Source organism: Neoarius graeffei, chromosome 28, assembly GCF_027579695.1.
Source record: "Neoarius graeffei isolate fNeoGra1 chromosome 28, fNeoGra1.pri, whole genome shotgun sequence".
Lineage (NCBI taxonomy): Eukaryota > Metazoa > Chordata > Actinopteri > Siluriformes > Ariidae > Neoarius > Neoarius graeffei.
Window position 1 is genome coordinate 9,573,380 of NC_083596.1, and position 19,178 is coordinate 9,592,557.

General features: G+C 40.6%; 1 protein-coding gene across 4 annotated transcripts in view; it reads right to left on the reverse strand.

The window, feature by feature from the left end:
• Positions 1-4,652: 4,652 nt before the first annotated feature.
• The window catches only part of tmem150ab (transmembrane protein 150Ab), a 29,029-nt gene continuing 14,503 nt past the window's right edge, over positions 4,653-19,178 (reverse strand). For 3 of the 4 annotated variants that reach the window (XM_060913168.1, XM_060913169.1, XM_060913170.1), the window contains 2 exons: positions 12,443-12,786; positions 4,653-5,134 (listed from right to left, as the gene is read on the reverse strand). In XM_060913168.1, the coding sequence (XP_060769151.1) occupies positions 12,476-12,786 (311 nt within the window). In that variant the 3' untranslated portion in view covers positions 4,653-5,134; positions 12,443-12,475. The remainder of the gene's footprint in view (positions 5,135-12,442; positions 12,787-19,178) is intronic. The other variant, XM_060913171.1, reaches the window with a different exon arrangement.

Below are 19,178 nucleotides of genomic sequence, written 5' to 3' on the forward strand. Positions count from 1 at the left end.
GTTATTCGATGAGCTTTACTCAGATCAGAAGTAATAAAGACATATTACTGATCAAAATCTGAAATTTAACTAAACACTTCAGGATTAGCATCATCAGCCTTCCCCTTTGCATTACTGTATTATTCTTAATTTCCCTGAGGGAACCCTCCCAAAGGGATCAATAAAGTTTTATCTTATCTAATCTAATCTAATCTATCTATTTGAGCCAAGTGTGAACCCAAAGTGTTAACCACATATAGTAGGTTCTCACAACATAGTTATTCTCACAAGAGTAGATTTCATTCCAGTCTGTTGAATTTGGCCCATTATAGAAAAAAGTTAAGGATCATCAACTTTCAGTCATTTAACAGCGATTCTTACAGAGGTATGTTGGCACTAGGGGTGGGCGATATAGCAAATATATCATCGATATACCGTACACATCATATTAATACCACAGTGCTGCTGAATTCTCGGTTCTGTGTTGAGCTTCCCAAAAGCCTCTTAACGCTAAAAGTGTCTTAGCTAGGAGAGAGAGTGTTCATTTTGTTGCTCGCTCGACCATTTAACGACGATCGTTGTGCTGCGATGCTTTTGGGAAACCCACCCGACTGGTCAGAAGGTTTTGAGTCATTTTCTGTAACAGCAGCTCTGAGGCCATTATTAAAAAATGTTCTGTTTCCGGTCCACCGGCTGGGTGAGTGCCGTTTGTGCGGTTGAAAAAATTTTTTTTTAACGCCGGTTTTTCGACATTTTTTTTGGGTTCGTAAATCTAAAATCGAACTTGACATTTACACATTCCCAGGGCTTTCCACTAAGGCTCATACTAGCCAGCCATGACAAATAAGTAGCCAGCCGGGGGGGTATTTTTGTAAACACAAAATAAACTCCTGTGCATGCAGTTCCCAGGATTAAATGTATTTTCCACAGACCATTTATTTATTCACTTTACTCAAATACAAAGTAAAATGGCAGTAAATCTTCTTTCTTTTCTTGCGTATTGCATCATGAGGCGTTCCTGGCTTGTAAATCTCTTATTTTCGGTGCATGACACATTCACGCAACTGAGCATGCTATGAATTAACAACGACAACGGTCTGCAGTGGGGCTACACAATTAAACACTCAGCGAACATTTCTCCATTTGTGTATGAAAATACACTCCAACCACTCAGTTTGGTTTCATTTACAACCAACGGTGTCTTTTGATGCCAGCACGTAATTGAACGAGAGAAGACTGGTTTACCGGAGACAAAATAAGCGTCATCTCTGCTTCTGTCCCCTCCGACACACTACTGCCTCCGCCGAGTGCGCGCGCACTCTGAACTGAATCAGCTCTGCGCATGCGCCGTGCGGCACAAAAAAATGGCAGCCACCATGAAGGAAGGAGATCCAGAGTTTTCAAACATTTGCTTAAGTGTGAAATCGCAAAACGGTATTCTAGCGAACAACAAAATAGTAAAGATTCAGAAAAACAAATCATTCAGTGATCATTTTAATAGTGTAATTTCATCCGAACTAGGCCTAACGCTCGATTTAGAACTACAAAAAGTCCGTGTGTCGGACATTTTAAGTACCTTTGTAAAAGTTTTGCAAATGTTGCAGTCAGCATTTAAAATGCTCACTTAAAGTTTTTGTACAAGTTTCAGTTGATTAAACTGTCATATTTTATTAAATGTATCTGCTTTTGTAATAAAAAAGTACTGAAAGAAAAAGCAAACACAGCATTGCGATTTCTTATTCATCCATATATTAAAAAAAAAAATCCCTCCCTCCCTACTGAAAATTGTTTTGCTCACCTGGTGGACAGGAAACGGATTTTTTTTTAAGGACGGCCTGACAGTTGTGCTGTTATTTGTGTATTTCAAATCACAGGTTTACTATATAATACTGTTTATTCTGTCCACATTCACTGGATATGAGCAATTGCGTGCTCTGATTGGCTACTCTACTACTAGGATATCAGCTCATATACTGTGAGTAGAGAAAAACAAAATGGCGGAGCGTGTTACTGAACCAACTGAGGACAAAATAAAAACTCTACTCGAAAACAAAACCCCAAAAATTGTTATCAAGTATTTAAAAGAGACAGAAATAGCTAAAAGAATATCGTTCCCTCCCCACAATATCGCCTGTTCAACACTCCAGCCCAGTCGGTGGCAGTAATGCACCTTTAAGTTGGTTTGCCAACCACCAAAAAAAAAAAACCTAAAGAAGAAGACAAAAACCCCAAAAAATACCAAAAAAAGCGCAACAAAATACGGAATAAAAGTATTTGATGGTAGGAATGTATTTTATTTTATTTTTCAAGAATTATTATCGCATTTTTCACAAATTGCTCCTGTCATTTCGCCGATTTCTTTAAGCGGAAATTATTTTGTCGGATGTTTTGTATCAAGTTTTTATTCATCAAATTTGCAAAAAATAAAAATGCTCCATTTCTCAAAATCCAGTGAATGTGGATAGAATAAAACAGTTATTCCACTCAATCTCGTTGTACATGGCTTATAGACAACTCGGTGCTACGTACCTCGTTGGCTATGAGCTCATCTATGACTCGATTTCATGGAATAACTGTAAAGTACAGGGTGTTTCAAAAAATTTGACATTTCACAATCTAATAACTTTGCCAATTCTCGTTCATTTGACCTCAAATTTTAACAGCATGTGTGGAAACAGGTCAAAATTTTTTTGTTTAATGTTTTTTGGTTTTATCTTTTTAGGTATAGAAATGCCATTCACTGGAAAAGAAAAGGCGTTTTGCATGTTAGAGTCCGCTCGAACACAGTCGAACAAGAATGTGCAGCATGCATTTATGACAGAATTCTCTAAAAATGCACTGTTACCAGAAAAGACTGTTACCAAAGACATGCTGCAGCATGTTTGGCAGGAGCTGGACTACCGACTTGACGTGTGCCGCGTCTCAGGCGGTGCGGATATTGAAAATTTATGAAATCATTCATGGACTCCACATACCGAATTTCTCATTCAAATTTTGAGGAATAAATCTTATATCGCTCTACATTAAGACTGTTCAGTTTCATTTGCCTAGATTATGCAGTTTTTGGGATATTTACATCTGAAATAATATAATTTTTTTTGGAACACCCTGTATTAACGCGCTCGTACTAATACAGGGACTTGTATGGTGGACACTACATAATTCAAGCCTAATAATTAAATTAAATGTTTTTAAATGGTGTTACTTAACAAAGAAAATTATCTCACTGAAGTTTTCTGTAAGGAGAGGTTTATATACATTTCTGGAAGGAGTCTCCAGTGTCAGTATCAGTGTCTAACATGGGAGAGTTTTCAGGACAAAAGATGTTGTGCTTTCTGGTTTTTAGGCAACACACGACTTTTTTTTTTTTTGAAGTCTTATTAACTTCAAAGAGAAGAAAAAAATAGATGCTGGTGAAGGACTGACTGTTTATACAGTAGCTGCTATATCGTAAATGTTAAACAGAACTAACTTGTCTCATGGACGTTCCACAACATTAGATAAATGGTTAAAAAGTACGTTTAATTCAGTAACATAAATTCGAACCGGCAAATTGTCGTTTGCAAATTGCTGTCGTATAAGTAGAATTAAACAGTGTGACATTCTGTTATAGGAAAATAATAACTAAAGTGCGGCGAGTTGTTTATTTTCCTATAACAGTACATGCATGTTAAAGTGTTTTATTCCATATACATTTATATAATTGTAGACATCTTTATGATATGGTTTGTAATTTTGCTGAGGTTTTGCTAACAAAGAACCAACAAGTGCACAGTAATTCCAGAGATTTTCGTCCAACATTATATCACGATATCGAATCGTCATATCGCCCAGCCCTAGTTTGGCACAGTTCAATATTGCATTATTGCAGTGTCAGAAATGGAAAATAAATGACTCATAAATACAACATACGACAGTACTGTACATTGGCATCATCAATATCATCATCGCTTCCTTCACTGACTAAATACCAAAATACTGTCTAGACTCAGGACATGTTTGAGCTTCACATTAGCAGGTCTATTATTTCTGAAACTATAAAATATTCTGAAGCATGTAGTGTCACTTATGTCATCAATAATATTCTTCTGAACAAGAAACAGCTGCACTTAATGTAATCAGAAGGTTCATGAGGAAGATATGAAACAGAAAGTGGAAAAAATATTGGATTAAATAAAAGCATTCGTTTACAAGTGCTAAACAGTTTTTCTACCAAAATACAATAACTAACTATATGACGAGAAACTCTGTGCGGACCATCTCGAATGACTGCCTCTACCTCATCTTAGCACCAGGTAGTAAAATAATGTTTATTGCTAACAATAAATAAGTATCTTATGAGCTGAATTGGTGAACATAAAAATAGTCAAGAGAAACGTCTTTAAATTAGTACTAATACTGCTTTGTGGTGCAAAAGCAATCAGATTATAGCAGCATGTAAAGTGGACACGTAAATGATTGGCTCATGGTTCAGAAACGGGCATCTTAAAAATAAAATAATTTTGATCTTCTGTAACAGGAAGCTTTAGTTCGGAAAAATCCCCCAGGTGGTGTTTATCATGTACATAGTGTTTGTTTTTGCTTCTTGAAGACAACAGTCTACTGCATACAGCGTCATATGTGCTGGAAAATGGCACAGGAGGTATGCTGTACAAGCAAGACTGAGACTGTCGTTTTTACAACTCTTTTTATCCAGAAATATTCAGTGTGCTGTTTTGATGATAGAAAATAACAACAATAATAATAACTAGAAAATGCATTGTCTGAAGAGAGCACAAGATGTATAGCACAAGATGCAGCAGAGCTTTAACAGTGTGTGTGTGTGTGTGTGTGTGTGTGTGTGTGTGTGTGTGTGTGTGTGTGTGTGTGATGTGATGTGATGGGTGAGTTGGCCTGAGGTGCCAAATGAAGTTTAGTGGATGTATGGTGAAGTGTTACTGAGCAGAACTCCATTCATTTGAACGGGGCCAAAAATGAATGGAAGTGAATGGGGAAAAAAGGGATCAGCAAAAAGAAAGGAAAAGATGAGTGCAGATCATAACCAATTGCATGTATGTGTCAGGGGAGTTGGCCTGAGGTATCACATGACGTTTGGTGCGTCTCTGATGAAGCATGTCCGAGCAGGATGATTCGATTCAGGAGCCCCATTCAGTTTCTAAGGGAAAAAACAACAGAAAAACAACAAGAACGAGAGAACAGGTGCGTCTATCCAAAACCTGTATACAAGCACACCATTCCTGATCAGACCACACGGTTTAAAGTTGGTTTGGGGTCTCTATCTCGAAAACTGCAGGAGGAGATATGGTCCAAATATCTGGCAGATGAATAATAATAAGAAAGAATAACAATCCTACAACCCCGATTCCAAAAAAGTTGGGACAAAGTACAAATTGTAAATAAAAACGGAATGCAATAATTTACAAAGCTCAAAAACTGATATTGTATTCACAATAGAACATAGACAACATATCAAATGTCGAAAGTGAGACATTTTGAAATTTCATGCCAAATATTGGCTCATTTGAAATTTCATGACAGCAACACATCTCAAAAAGTTGGGACGGGGCAATAAGAGGCTGGAAAAGTTAAAGGTACAAAGAAGGAACAGCTGGAGGACCAAATTGCAACTCATTAGGTCAATTGGCAATAGGTCATTAACATGACTGGGTATAAAAAGAGCATCTTGGAGTGGCAGCGGCTCTCAGAAGTAAAGATGGGAAGAGGATCACCAATCCCCCTAATTCTGCACCGACAAATAGTGGAGCAATATCAGAAAGGAGTTCGACAGTGTAAAATTGCAAAGAGTTTGAACATATCATCATCTACAGTGCATAATATCATCAAAAGATTCAGAGAATCTGGAAGAATCTCTGTGCGTAAGGGTCGAGGCCAGAAAACCATACTGGGTGCTCGTGATCTTCGGGCCCTTAGACGGCACTGCATCACATACAGGCATGCTTCTGTATTGGAAATCACAAAATGGGCTCAGGAATATTTCCAGAGAACATTATCTGTGAACACAATTCACCGTGCCATCCGCCGTTGCCAGCTAAAACTCTATAGTTCAAAGAAGAAGCCGTATCTAAACATGATCCAGAAGCGCAGACGTCTTCTCTGGGCCAAGGCTCATTTAAAATGGACTGTGGCAAAGTGGAAAACTGTTCTGTGGTCAGACGAATCAAAATTTGAAGTTCTTTATGGAAATCAGGGACGCCGTGTCATTCGGACTAAAGAGGAGAAGGACGACCCGAGTTGTTATCAACGCTCAGTTCAGAAGCCTGCATCTCTGATGGTATGGGGTTGCATTAGTGCGTGTGGCATGGGCAGCTTACACATCTGGAAAGACACCATCAATACTGAAAGGTATATCCAGGTTCTAGAGCAACATATGCTCCCATCCAGACGACGTCTCTTTCAGGGAAGACCTTGCATTTTCCAACATGACAATGCCAAACCACGTACTGCATCAATTACAGCATCATGGCTGCGTAGAAGAAGGGTCCGGGTACTGAACTGGCCAGGCTGCAGTCCAGATCTTTCACCCATAGAAAACATTTGGCGCGTCATAAAACGGAAGATATGACAAAAAAGACCTAAGACAGTTGAGCAACTAGAATCCTACATTAGACAAGAATGGGTTAACATTCCTATCCCTAAACTTGAGCAACTTGTCTCCTCAGTCCCCAGACGTTTACAGACTGTTGTAAAGAGAAAAGGGGATGTCTCACAGTGGGAAACATGGCCTTGTCCCAACTTTTTTGAGACGTGTTGTTGTCATGAAATTTAAAATCACCTAATTTTTCTCTTTAAATGATACATTTTTCTCAGTTTAAACATTTGATATGTCATCTATGTTCTATTCTGAATAAAATATGGAATTTTGAAACTTCCACATCATTGCATTCCGTTTTTATTTACAATTTGTACTTTGTCCCAACTTTTTTGGAATCGGGGTTGTAATAACGATCCCCGTGGATGAACATACATCATTGAGTAGTGTACTGCCGTGTATTGCGTTGGAGTAACGTACGTCTGGGCTGCACTAGAGGATAACAGGATTAATTTTGAGGCAGATTTGCCCCTTCTAACATTCGCAAATGATCGATGTTTATAAGCTAGTTTTAGACTATTATGCATGTTCTCGGCTCATACTCAGAACCAACCCCCCCCGTCACACTACTCACTGCCCGAGTACGGCTCAGGGCTGCAATTATACAGTGCCTGCATTTCAGTGTAACTCTCCTGCAACCCAATGATTAAAACACAGTGCAACACGGAATTACATGCATTTCATTCTTAGATCAAACAACAAAATCGATAAACAATGTGACATAAGAATCATTAAAGGAAGGTTTTGCTTTTCAGTGCAACACATCTTTGTGATGATGATGAAAAGGTGTGATTGATTTATCTATCTGCTATGCTGCCATTTTCTCCAGACAGATGTAAATTCTTATGTTGAATACAGGTGCTGGTCATATAATTAGGATATCATGAAAACGTTGATTTATTTCAGTAATTCCATTCAAAAAGTGAAACTTGTATATTATATTCATTTATTACACACAGACTGATATATTTCAAATGTTTATTTCTTTTAATTTTGATGATTATAACTGACAACGAATGAAAACCCCAAATTCAGTATCTCAGAAAATTAGAATATTGTGAAAAGGTTCAATATTGAAGACACCTGGTGCCGCACTCTAATCAGCTAATTAACTCAAAACATTTGCAAAGGCCTTTAAATGGTCTCTCAGTCTCGTTCTGTAGGCGACACAATCATGGGGAAGACTGCTGACTTGACAGTTGTCCAAAAGACGACCATTGACACCTTGCACAAGGAGGGCAAGACACAAAAGGTCACTGCTAAAGAGGCTGGCTGTTCACAGAGCTCTGTGTCCAAGCACATTAATAGAGAGGCGAAGGGAAGGAAAAGATGTGGTAGAAAAAAAAGTATACAAGCAATAGGGATAACCGCACCCTGGAGAGGATTGCGAAACAAAACCCATTCAAGAATGTAGGGGAGATTCACAAAGAGTGGACTGCAGCTGGAGTCAGTGCTTCAAGAACCACCACGCACAGACGTATGCAAGACATGGGTTTCACCTGTCGCATTCCTTGTGTCAAGCCACTCTTGAACAAGAGACAGCGTCAGAAGCGTCTCGCCTGGGCTAAAGACAAAAAGGACTGGACTGCTGCTGAGTGGTCCAAAGTTATGTTCTCTGATGAAAGTAAATTTTGCATTTCCTTTGGAAATCAAGGTCCCAGAGTCTGGAGGAAGAGAGGAGAGGCACAGAATCCACGTTGCTTGAGGTCCAGTGTAAAGTTTCCACAGTCAGTGATGGTTTGGGGTGCCATGTCGTCTGCTGGTGTTGGTCCACTGTGTTTTCTGAGGTCCAAGGTCAACGCAGCCGTCTGCCAGGAAGTTTTAGAGCACTTCATGCTTCCTGCTGCTGACCAGCTTTATGGAGATGCAGATTTCATTTTCCAACAGGACTTGGCACCTGCACACAGTGCCAAAGCTACCAGTACCTGGTTTAAGGACCATGGTATCCCTGTTCTTAATTGGCCAGCAAACTCGCCTGACCTTAACCCCATAGAAAATCTATGGGGTATTGTGAAGAGGAAGATGCGATACGCCAGACCCAACAATGCAGAAGAGCTGAAGACCACTATCAGAGCAACCTGGGCTCTCATAACACCTGAGCAGTGCCACAGACTGATCGACTCCATGCCACGCCGCATTGCTGCAGTAATTCAGGCAAAAGGAGCCCCAACTAAGTATTGAGTGCTGTACATGCTCATACTTTTCATGTTCATACTTTTCAGTTGGCCAACATTTCTAAAATTCCTTTTTTTGTCTTGGTCTTAAGTAATATTCTAATTTTCTGAGATACTGAATTTGGGATTTTCATTAGTTGTCAGTTATAATCATCAAAATTAAAAGAAATAAACATTTGAAATATATCAGTCTGTGTGTAATGAATGAATATAACATACAAGTTTCACTTTTTGAATGGAATTACTGAAATAAATCAACTTTTTCATGATATTCTAATTATATGACCAGCATCTGTACTTATAACTGTCATCCATCAGCTTGGTTTTAATCTGAAGTTATGTTTGGTCAGGAGAAATTCTGTGAACTGCCGAGTCCTGAAAAACTCTACGACGTGCTGAATGGCTCAGACACCAATTAGTTTTGCTGGATGGTTTCACTGTCTGCGATTGATGAATTTTCAGGTAGAGCATTACAAGATCCATTTGTGTTGTATTCATTTCTAAAAGAAGACTAGATAGAACTCAACGCCAACGGCGTCGATGGGGATGCCTCCGGCCGGTAGACTACACGCCTTATTAAGTTGTGATTTGGGGATGGACATTTGACCTCACAGTAATCTTGACCTGGTGAAATTACTTGCATTAGCCTTGGAGATATTGTGTTCACAAGGTTTTCAGACAGACATTTGACCTCACAGTGACCTTGACCTTAGACCTTTTGATCTCAAAATCTAATCAATTCATGTTTGTCCCAAAGCACACAAATGGTGAAAGTTTGGTGAAATTCCTTTCATTAGCCTTTGAAATATCGCGTTCACAAGGTTTCGGGAGGGACGGATGCACGCACGGACGGACGGATGCACGGACAACCCAAAAACATAATGCCTCCTGCACCTTACGGTGGTGGAGGCATAAAAAAAACAGGTCTTCAGAAATGACAATCGGATCTGAATGTTCAACTAACGCATCTTGACGCTGCGCAACTTCAGCTGACTCGTCAAACTGCATGAGAGCCAAATAAAATCTTGTCTGAATTCTATAACAACTTGTGTGATAATGTTCTCCATGAACTTAAGTTAATAATGACATGAATTTTTTTCTCTCATTAAGATACAGTACTGTGCAAGTCTTAAGCACCCTTTTTTTCATACAAACTTTGTTATAGATTTCTATTTTATGACTTCTACATTATCAAGTCAGTGCAGAAACATTTTAGAGTTCCAAACGTTCGTTTTCCATTACAAAATTGAATGGTACAGAAAAAAAAAAGTTTGTATCTGAGCAGCATATTCCATAAGAGACTGCTTTTCAGATTAAAAAGAAAACATAATGAAGGCTGCTGGGTTTTGGTGCAAAAATAAGAAGCAAGTATGACAGTCAAATGCCGCTTTTCCACTACAAACGCGGCTGAGCCGTGCCGTGCTGAGTCGAGCTGAGTCGGGCTGAGCGGGGCTGTTGGAGTTGCATTTCGACTACAACCGCGCTGAACCGTGCTGGCTGGAAGTGGGTGGACACATTGGGTGGAGTTAGCGAAAGTGGGTGGATGTCACGTGATGTCGTTAAGCAGCGCAAACAGTGACATCAGTGACAGTGGCGGAACAAGTCAGAGCCGGGCCGGGGGCGGGGCAAATGACCGGGCCCTTTATTAAAGCTTATCATAACATCATTTTAGGCTACAAAATGTCCGCAACTGCGGTGTTTACCAATTTCAACACTACCGGGTGCAACTATGTTATTTAGTACATCAAGTCCTTCAAACGAACATGTAACTCAGAAACAAAAAACATTAGGATACTGTACATGGCTCATAATAAAACATCAATAGCCTATACTGCGCACATTATTTGAAGGGCATACGAATGAGCGCTCAGAGGTTGCAACGGTGACAGGAAGAGTCAGAAATAAAAGGAGGGTGGTGCAAACCTCACTGAATGCACTGTGTTTACCAATTTCAACACTACAGGGTGCAACTATGTTATTTTGTACATTAAGTCCTTCAAACGAACATGTAACTCAGAAACAAAAAAACATTCGGCGACATAATGTACATGGCTCATAATAAAACATCAATAGCCTACTGCGCGCATTATTTGAAGGGCATACGGCGAGCCTTGCGCTCCGCGAACTCGTCCACGATGCTCTGTATGTCACTGATTCAGTGAGCTTTTAAGCGGTAGTCTCACGACCCGAATACTAAACAATAAACATGGAGGACATGGAGTCGTTAGTGTTGCTGGTCTTGGTGCTGTGGCTTGTTGTCACCGACAACGCCAACAGATACTGGCAAGAGCGTATAGATGAGGCGAGGCGCATAAGGCTTCAGAAATTCTCGTAATTCATAATTATTCTTCTTCCGGGTTTGCGGTGTTTACAGATCCCAGCGCGCTCGCAGGGCGTGTGTGGGCATGTGAGGACACGCCTCCTCACCAATCAGTGCACAGGGGAGTGTCTGCTCACGCCCCCAACCTCACTCGGCACGGTTTGGCTCGCTTCAGCCCCACTCCAAAACGGTGCGAGTTTTAGGGGCTAAGCAGGGCTGAAACGAGCTGAGTCGTGCTGGTTTTTGGTAGTCGAAACGCGAGCCGTGTCGGGCTGAAGTGAGCTGAAGCGAGCTGAAGTGAGCTGAAAAAGGGTAGTGGAAAAGGGCCAAAAGTGTCCAGAAGAACTGGGGCTGGTTCTGGAAGATGCTCAGTAAAACCTACAGCTCATTTTCTTATAAAACCGCACTCATTGTACCCGAGACTACTTTTTTTTTTTAAAGCAAAGGGTCGTCTCACACCAAATATTGACTTTGTTTCATTTATTACAGCTTACTGCTAACTGTTTATAGTATTTTTTTAACGTTGGAACTTTTCATTTCATTATTTTTAAGCCATTTTTTGGTCTCCAGCATTTCTTTAAATGTGCCTAAGACTTTTGCAGAGTACTGTATTTCATTGACATTTCATCATCATCATCATCATCTACTACCATGTTTGTTAGATGAACATGGCAGCTCTACTCATATTGAGGTTTTACTTAGAAATATTTCCGTCACTGATTTGCCAGAAATGGAACTAAATCAGCTGCCGGTGAGGAAATTCTCAACTCGTAGCCAAAAAAAAAAATTCGTTTATGATTTTAGTTTTACAAAATTGGGTGGAAAATTGTCCAACGTAAAGCCGCCTTAGAAGACCTGGATTAAAACATCGACTCATTAGGAACGACACAACACTTCAAAGTGTGTGGGCTTTTTTTCTGAGCAAATACTGCAGTATGAGGAATTTCAGTGACTGAAGGATCTGTGAAATCTGTGATTATAATTGGGGTTGCTTACTTTCTTACCATGTATAAATCTTAAAGTTTGGCCGAGGCATTATGAATGCAGATAAATTTAAAAAAAAAAAAGGACGAACTATATGGTTAAATTCATAAACTGTTGCCTCTTCAGCTTCTTATAACTCTATTACACAGCTAATGTTGACTAGAAAGGACCTTAAGGTTTCTCTTTCAGTATCTTGGCATTATTTCCAGTTTTAATACATATTTAGGGTTAGAAAACTGCTTTTGAGGAAAGTACATTATCAGTAAATATTATACATCACTTTATCAGCACATTTCACTTGTCTGAACTCTACACTTGATCTGTTGCTCTCTTCCAGCACCTCACGGATCAGTAAGAGTTATATCCGTGATTTACCTGAGCCCTAACCTCTCCTCCGTTAGTCATCCACTATAACATGGCGACGCTCTCCGGGGTGCAGTTGAGGTGTGTGGAGGTGCTGCTTCCTCCAGGCGACTTCATGCTGCGAGCACCACAGCCCATGGGCACGCTTTTCCCCATGCCTCCCATGATGACTCCCGGGCCTGAGCTGTCATGCGGCCTACCGTTGACGAGGGCAGCCATCAGGGTGTCGCGGCTGACGCTGCCAAACTCGTAGGTGAAGGTTCCATAGTAGACCAGGACAAGGACGGTGAAGATCCATTCGCAGATGGCGGCAGCATGCTGCAACACGAAGCTCTCGTGAATGAAGAAGATGCCGCCTGGGTTAGGACAGGGAGTTAAAGAGGAACAACTGGAAAACATAAAAAGTCTTTAATTGTAGATTCAAGTTTTTCCTAATCTATGTTTTAGATTTTTTGTAATCTCATCTCATTATCTCTAGCCGCTTTATCCTGTTCTACAGGGTCGCAGGCAAGCTGGAGCCTATCCCAGCTGACTACGGGCGAAAGGCGGGGTACACCCTGGACAAGTCGCCAGGTCATCACAGGGCTGACACATAGACACAGACAACCATTCACACTCACATTCACACCTACGCTCAATTTAGAGTCACCAGTTAACCTAACCTGCATGTCTTTGGACTGTGGGGGAAACCGGAGCACCCGGAGGAAACCCATGCGGACACGGGGAGAACATGCAAACTCTGCACAGAAAGACCCTCGCCGGCCCCGGGGCTCGAACCCGGACCTTCTTGCTGTGAGGCAACAGCGCTAACCACTACACCACCGTGCCGCCCTTTTGTAATCTATGAGGCAGAATATATAATAAACTAGCAAATATGCTTTTATGTATTTTTCATACAAGTTCTATGTCTAGAGTTGAGTGTAAAAGTTTGGACACCCCAAGCAGTGCAAGTCAGGTTTTACAATTTTAATTAACAGTGGACAAATAACTTATGTTAAGATTTTAATCGTGAAACAATCTAAAAATTTTCAGCAGTTTGGTTTGATTTTTTCCCCCTTTCTTTGACTATGTCCTTTTATTCTATCCACATTCACTGGATATGAGCAATCGCACGCTCTGATTGGCTACTCTACTACTAGGCTATCAGCTCATATACCATAAGTAGAGAAAAACAAAATGGCGGAGCGCGTTGCTGAACCAACCAAGGATGAAATAAAAACTCTACTCAAAAACAAAACCCCAAAAATTATCAAGTATTTAAAATAAACAGAAATAGCGAAGAGAATATAGTTTTATTCCCCTCCCAATATTTCCTGTTCCACACTCCAGCCCAGTCAGTGGTGGTAATGCACCTTTAAGTTGGTTTACTAATCGCCAAAAAACCCTAAAGAAGAAGAAAACTAGTCTGGCTAACGCGACTTCAAAGCTCTCCGAGCATTTGGTCTGGCCAAGCTATTAAGCCAAACCGTTTCCCAGAGCCCGTGGTTGACCCGCCTCCCTGAAATGCCTCAGTTTGCTACTGGTCGAAGCCAGAAAAGGCTGTGACGAAGCTTAAACCAATCACATCACTCTTTCCTCTGACGTATGTGACGCGACGGGGCTAACTGGTAGATTAAACTCTTACCGAAGCCGGTCGGGAGCAAGGCGAAAACGTCCTTCCTTTCAATAAATACCTCCAGGGCTGCTCTTTGCTCCGTTTTCAATGAGAACTTCCCGTTGAATGCTTTCAATACAGCATCTACCGCTGTGTTAAAGGCTTGCCGCTACTCCATGTTCGTGATGTGAATGAAGCGCTTCCGGCATAGATTCTGTAAACAATCTATGGCTTCCGGTCGCAGTTCTACTACGTCACTGCCTTGAACACACCTCTACCCAGGGCTGTTGGAGATGCTCAAAGTTGATTGGTTCCCGATTTTTCGGGAGCTTGGAAATGCTGTAGATAGCCTGCCTGGCCAGACTAAGCTCGGAACAGGCCCTCGTGTTGCGTCACGCTTAGGATGGGCGGGCCCAGGCTAGAAGAAAACTCCAAAAAATACAAAAAAAGCAACAAGAATAAAAGTATTTGATGGTAAGAACGTATCTTTTTTTATTTTTTAAGAATTATTATTGCATTTTTCACAAATTGCTCCCGTCATTTTGCCGGTTTGTTTACATTCTAAGCGGAAATGATTTTGTCGGATGTTTTGTACAAAGTTTTTATTTATTGAATTTGCAAAAAATAAAAATGCTCTTTTTTTCTCAAAATCCAGTGAATGTGGATAGAATAAAACAATTATTCCACTCAATCTCGTTGTACATGGCTTATAGCCAACTCGGTGCTACGTGCTTCGTCAGCTATCAGCTCATGTCCGACTCGATTTCGTGGAATAACTTAATTATATACAAAGTTCTGTGTGAAAGTCTTAGGCACATGTAAAAAAATGCTGGAGACCAAAAATGGCTTAAAAATAATTAAATGAAATGTTTCGACATTAAAAAAATACTATAAACAGTTAGCAGTAAGCCTTAATAAATGAAACAAAGTCAGTATTTGGTGTGAGACAACCCTTTGCTTTAAAAAAAATAGTAGTCTGAGGTCCAGTGAGTGCAGTTTTATAAGGAAATGAGCTGTAAGTTTTACTGAGCATCTTCCAGAACCAGCCCCAGTTCTTCTGGACACTTTGTCACACTCGCTTCTTCATTTTTGCACCAAAACCCAGCAGCCTTCATTATGTTTTCTTTTTAATCTGAAAAGTGCGCTCTTGTGGAATACGCTGCTCAGATACAAACTTTTTTTTTCTGTAACATTTAATTTTGTGCTGGAAAAAAAACCCCTGAACATTTGGAACTCTAAAATGTTTTTGTGATATTCTGACTTGATAATGTACAACCCCGATTCCAAAAAAGTTGGGACAAAGTACAAATTGTAAATAAAAACGGAATGCAGTGATGTGGAAGTTTCAAAATTCCATATTTTATTCAGAATAGAGCATAGATGACATATCAAATGTTTAAACTGAGAAAATGTATCATTTAAAGAGAAAAATTAGGTGATTTTAAAATTTCATGACAACAACACATCTCAAAAAAGTTGGGACAAGGCCATGTTTACCACTGTGAGACATCCCCTTTTCTCTTTACAACAGTCTGTAAACGTCTGGGGACTGAGGAGACAAGTTGCTCAAGTTTAGGGATAGGAATGTTAACCCATTCTTGTCTAATGTAGGATTCTAGTTGCTCAACTGTCTTAGGTCTCTTTTGTCGTATCTTCCGTTTTATGATGCGCCAAATGTTTTCTATGGGTGAAAGATCTGGACTGCAGGCTGGCCAGTTCAGTACCCGGACCCTTCTTCTACGCAGCCATGATGCTGTAATTGATGCAGTATGTGGTTTGGCATCGTCATGTTGGAAAATGCAAGGTCTTCCCTGAAAGAGACGTCGTCTGGATGGGAGCATATGTTGCTCTAGAACCTGGATATACCTTTCAGCATTGATGGTGTCTTTCCAGATGTGTAAGCTGCCCATGCCACACGCACTAATGCAACCCCATACCATCAGAGATGCAGGCTTCTGAACTGAGCGCTGATAACAACTCGGGTCGTCCTTCTCCTCTTTAGTCCGAATGACACGGCGTCCCCGATTTCCATAAAGAACTTCAAATTTTGATTCGTCTGACCACAGAACAGTTTTCCACTTTGCCACAGTCCATTTTAAATGAGCCTTGGCCCAGAGAAGACGTCTGCGCTTCTGGATCATGTTTAGATACGGCTTCTTCTTTGAACTATAGAGTTTTAGCTGGCAATGGCGGATGGCACGGTGAATTGTGTTCACAGATAATGTTCTCTGGAAATATTCCTGAGCCCATTTTGTGATTTCCAATACAGAAGCATGCCTGTATGTGATGCAGTGCTGTCTAAGGGCCCGAAGATCACAGGCACCCAGTATGGTTTTCCGGCCTTGACCCTTACGCACAGAGATTCTTCCAGATTCTCTGAATCTTTTGATGATATTATGCACTGTAGATGATGATATGTTCAAACTCTTTGCAATTTTACACTGTCGAACTCCTTTCTGATATTGCTCCACTATTTGTCGGCGCAGAATTAGGGGGATTGGTGATCCTCTTCCCATCTTTACTTCTGAGAGCCGCTGCCACTCCAAGATGCTCTTTTTATACCCAGTCATGTTAATGACCTATTGCCAATTGACCTAATGAGTTGCAATTTGGTCCTCCAGCTGTTCCTTTTTTGTACCTTTAACTTTTCCAGCCTCTTATTGCTCCGTCCCAACTTTTTTGAGATGTGTTGCTGTCATGAAATTTCAAATGAGCCAATATTTGGCATGAAATTTCAAAATGTCTCACTTTCGACATTTGATATGTTGTCTATGTTCTATTGTGAATACAATATCAGTTTTTGAGATTTGTAAATTATTGCATTCTGTTTTTATTTACAATTTGTACTTTGTCCCAACTTTTTTGGAATCGGGGTTGTAGAAGTCATAAAATAGAAATCTATAACAAAGTTTGTATGTAAAAGTAGGGGGTCGAAGACTTTTGCACAGTACTGTATGTTTCTTCTTATTTCTGACAGACTTTAGCTTTGCATAAGGTCAACAGATATTGGCTTTTTTTTTTTAAGGTCTTTAGCTGTTTTGTTTTGTTTTCCAAATGCTTGAGCAAACTGGTTCAGAGTTTGAGTCTGTTTTACCTCATTATGCGTAAAATAAGAATTAAAGAAAACACGTTGACCATTTTGAGTCAGCACACGCAGTAATGAGGTGCATTTAATGAATTAAACTTGAGCATGGCAATGGGTATGCAAAGTTCTGGGCAGGGTAATAAACAGAACTCACTTGGAACCAACTGTTATGTCACTAAAATACCAAATAGTTTGGATTGCCCTCTTTCGTATCATTAATATGAAATGAACGTAATAAATTATGTAAACTTGACAACTTCATTACTTCCACCAAGGAGGTATGGTTGTTTTCAGTGCAGTTTGGTGAAAGGGTGCAGCACAGGCCAAGGAAAAAGTGATTAAATACTTCAGCGGCTCCGACTCACAGGGTGGATCCATGAATTTAGTTTCACTAGTGTTGTGAGAGACGACATTTTGCCTTTGTGGAGGTCTGCATGCAACAATGGCATATGTCTTAAAATCCAGTAGATGGCAGTAAAGTTCAATAGTCGTTGGAAAAACATAACCAATGTAGAAATATGATGACTCTGTCCCTGTGTCCGAAATCGCTCACTACTCCCTACACCCTATATAGGGAATTACTATATAGAGGACTATATAGTGAGCTGATTGGTAAAATGAAAAAACGCTTTCGGACACTAGTCCGTCGCGCTGGTATTTACATCATTACTGTCGCACAATTAAAACGTGCCAGATCAGTCGGCTGGTGGGTTTTCAAAATAATAAATACATGCATGTATTTTTGTGATAAATCCATGTTATACTGAGCGCATTTCCAACATTAATCAATACAAAGTACCTGCATCTTTCAGTTTTTTTAAATCGAGGTTGAATACTTTCTTCTTTGCTGCTGCCTTTTATTAAATTAAATTTGAGACTTTTAATTTGATTTCTTTCAGCGCGACTGCAATGCATGATGGGATATACTGCTTTGGTTAGTGACCATTGTTGTACACTACTTTTCGTGATGCATTGTAGGATACTTTTGGCCCTTTTCCACTACCCTTTTTCAGCTCACTTCAGCTCGCTTCAGCTCACTTCAGCCCGACACAGCTCGCGTTTCGACTACCTCAGAGCAGCACGACTCAGCTCGCTTCAGCCCTGCTTAGCACCCAAAACTTGCACGGTTTTGGAGTGGGGCTGAAGCGAGCTAAACCGAGCCGAGTGGGGCTAGGGGCGTGAGGAGACACTCCCCTGTGCACTGATTGGTGAGGAGGAGTGTCCTCACATGCCCACACACGCCCCGCGAGCACGCTGGGATCTGTAAACACCGTAAACCCGGAAGAAGAAGAATTACGAATTACAAGAATTTCTGAAGCCTTATGCGCCTCGCCTCATCTATACGCTCTTGCCAGTATCTGTTTGCGTTGTCGGTGACAACAAGCCACAGCACCAAGACCAGCAACACTAACGACTCCATGTCCTCCATGTTTATTGTTTACTATCCGGGTCGTGAGACTACCGCTTAAAAGATCACTGATGTCACTGTTTGCGCCGCCTAACGACATCACGTGACGTCCACCCACTTTCGCTAACTCCACCCAATGTGTCCACCCACTTCCAGCCAGCATGGTTCAGCGCGGTTGTAGTCGAAATGCAACTCCAACAGCCCCACTCAGCTCGACTCAGCACCGCACGGCTCAGCCCAACTCAGCCGCGTTGGTAGTGGAAAAATGGCATTTGAGTGCACTATATAGGGTGTAAATAATCCTCACTAAGGTTTCGGACAAGACTACAAAATGGTGTCCCCACTATATAGTGAGTAGGGAGCGATTTCGGACACAGGGTACATCACAATCCACATTCATGGGTACCAGTAATCCTCTGGGATACACAGGTAGGCGCATAGTTCTAATAATTTTGGAAATATACAAGATCCTTTGTTTGCCAAAAATGTCCTCTCTGGAAAACACTGACCATATGTTGAGGTTGTAAATTATTATTTTTTAAAGCTAGACGGCATTTCAATTTCATAAAATTAGTGAAATTTAGTTCCCTCTGAAATGTGGTCATTGTGATATATGTTTATTTCTGTAATATCTCACAATATATCAGGCCATTCTGTGGCT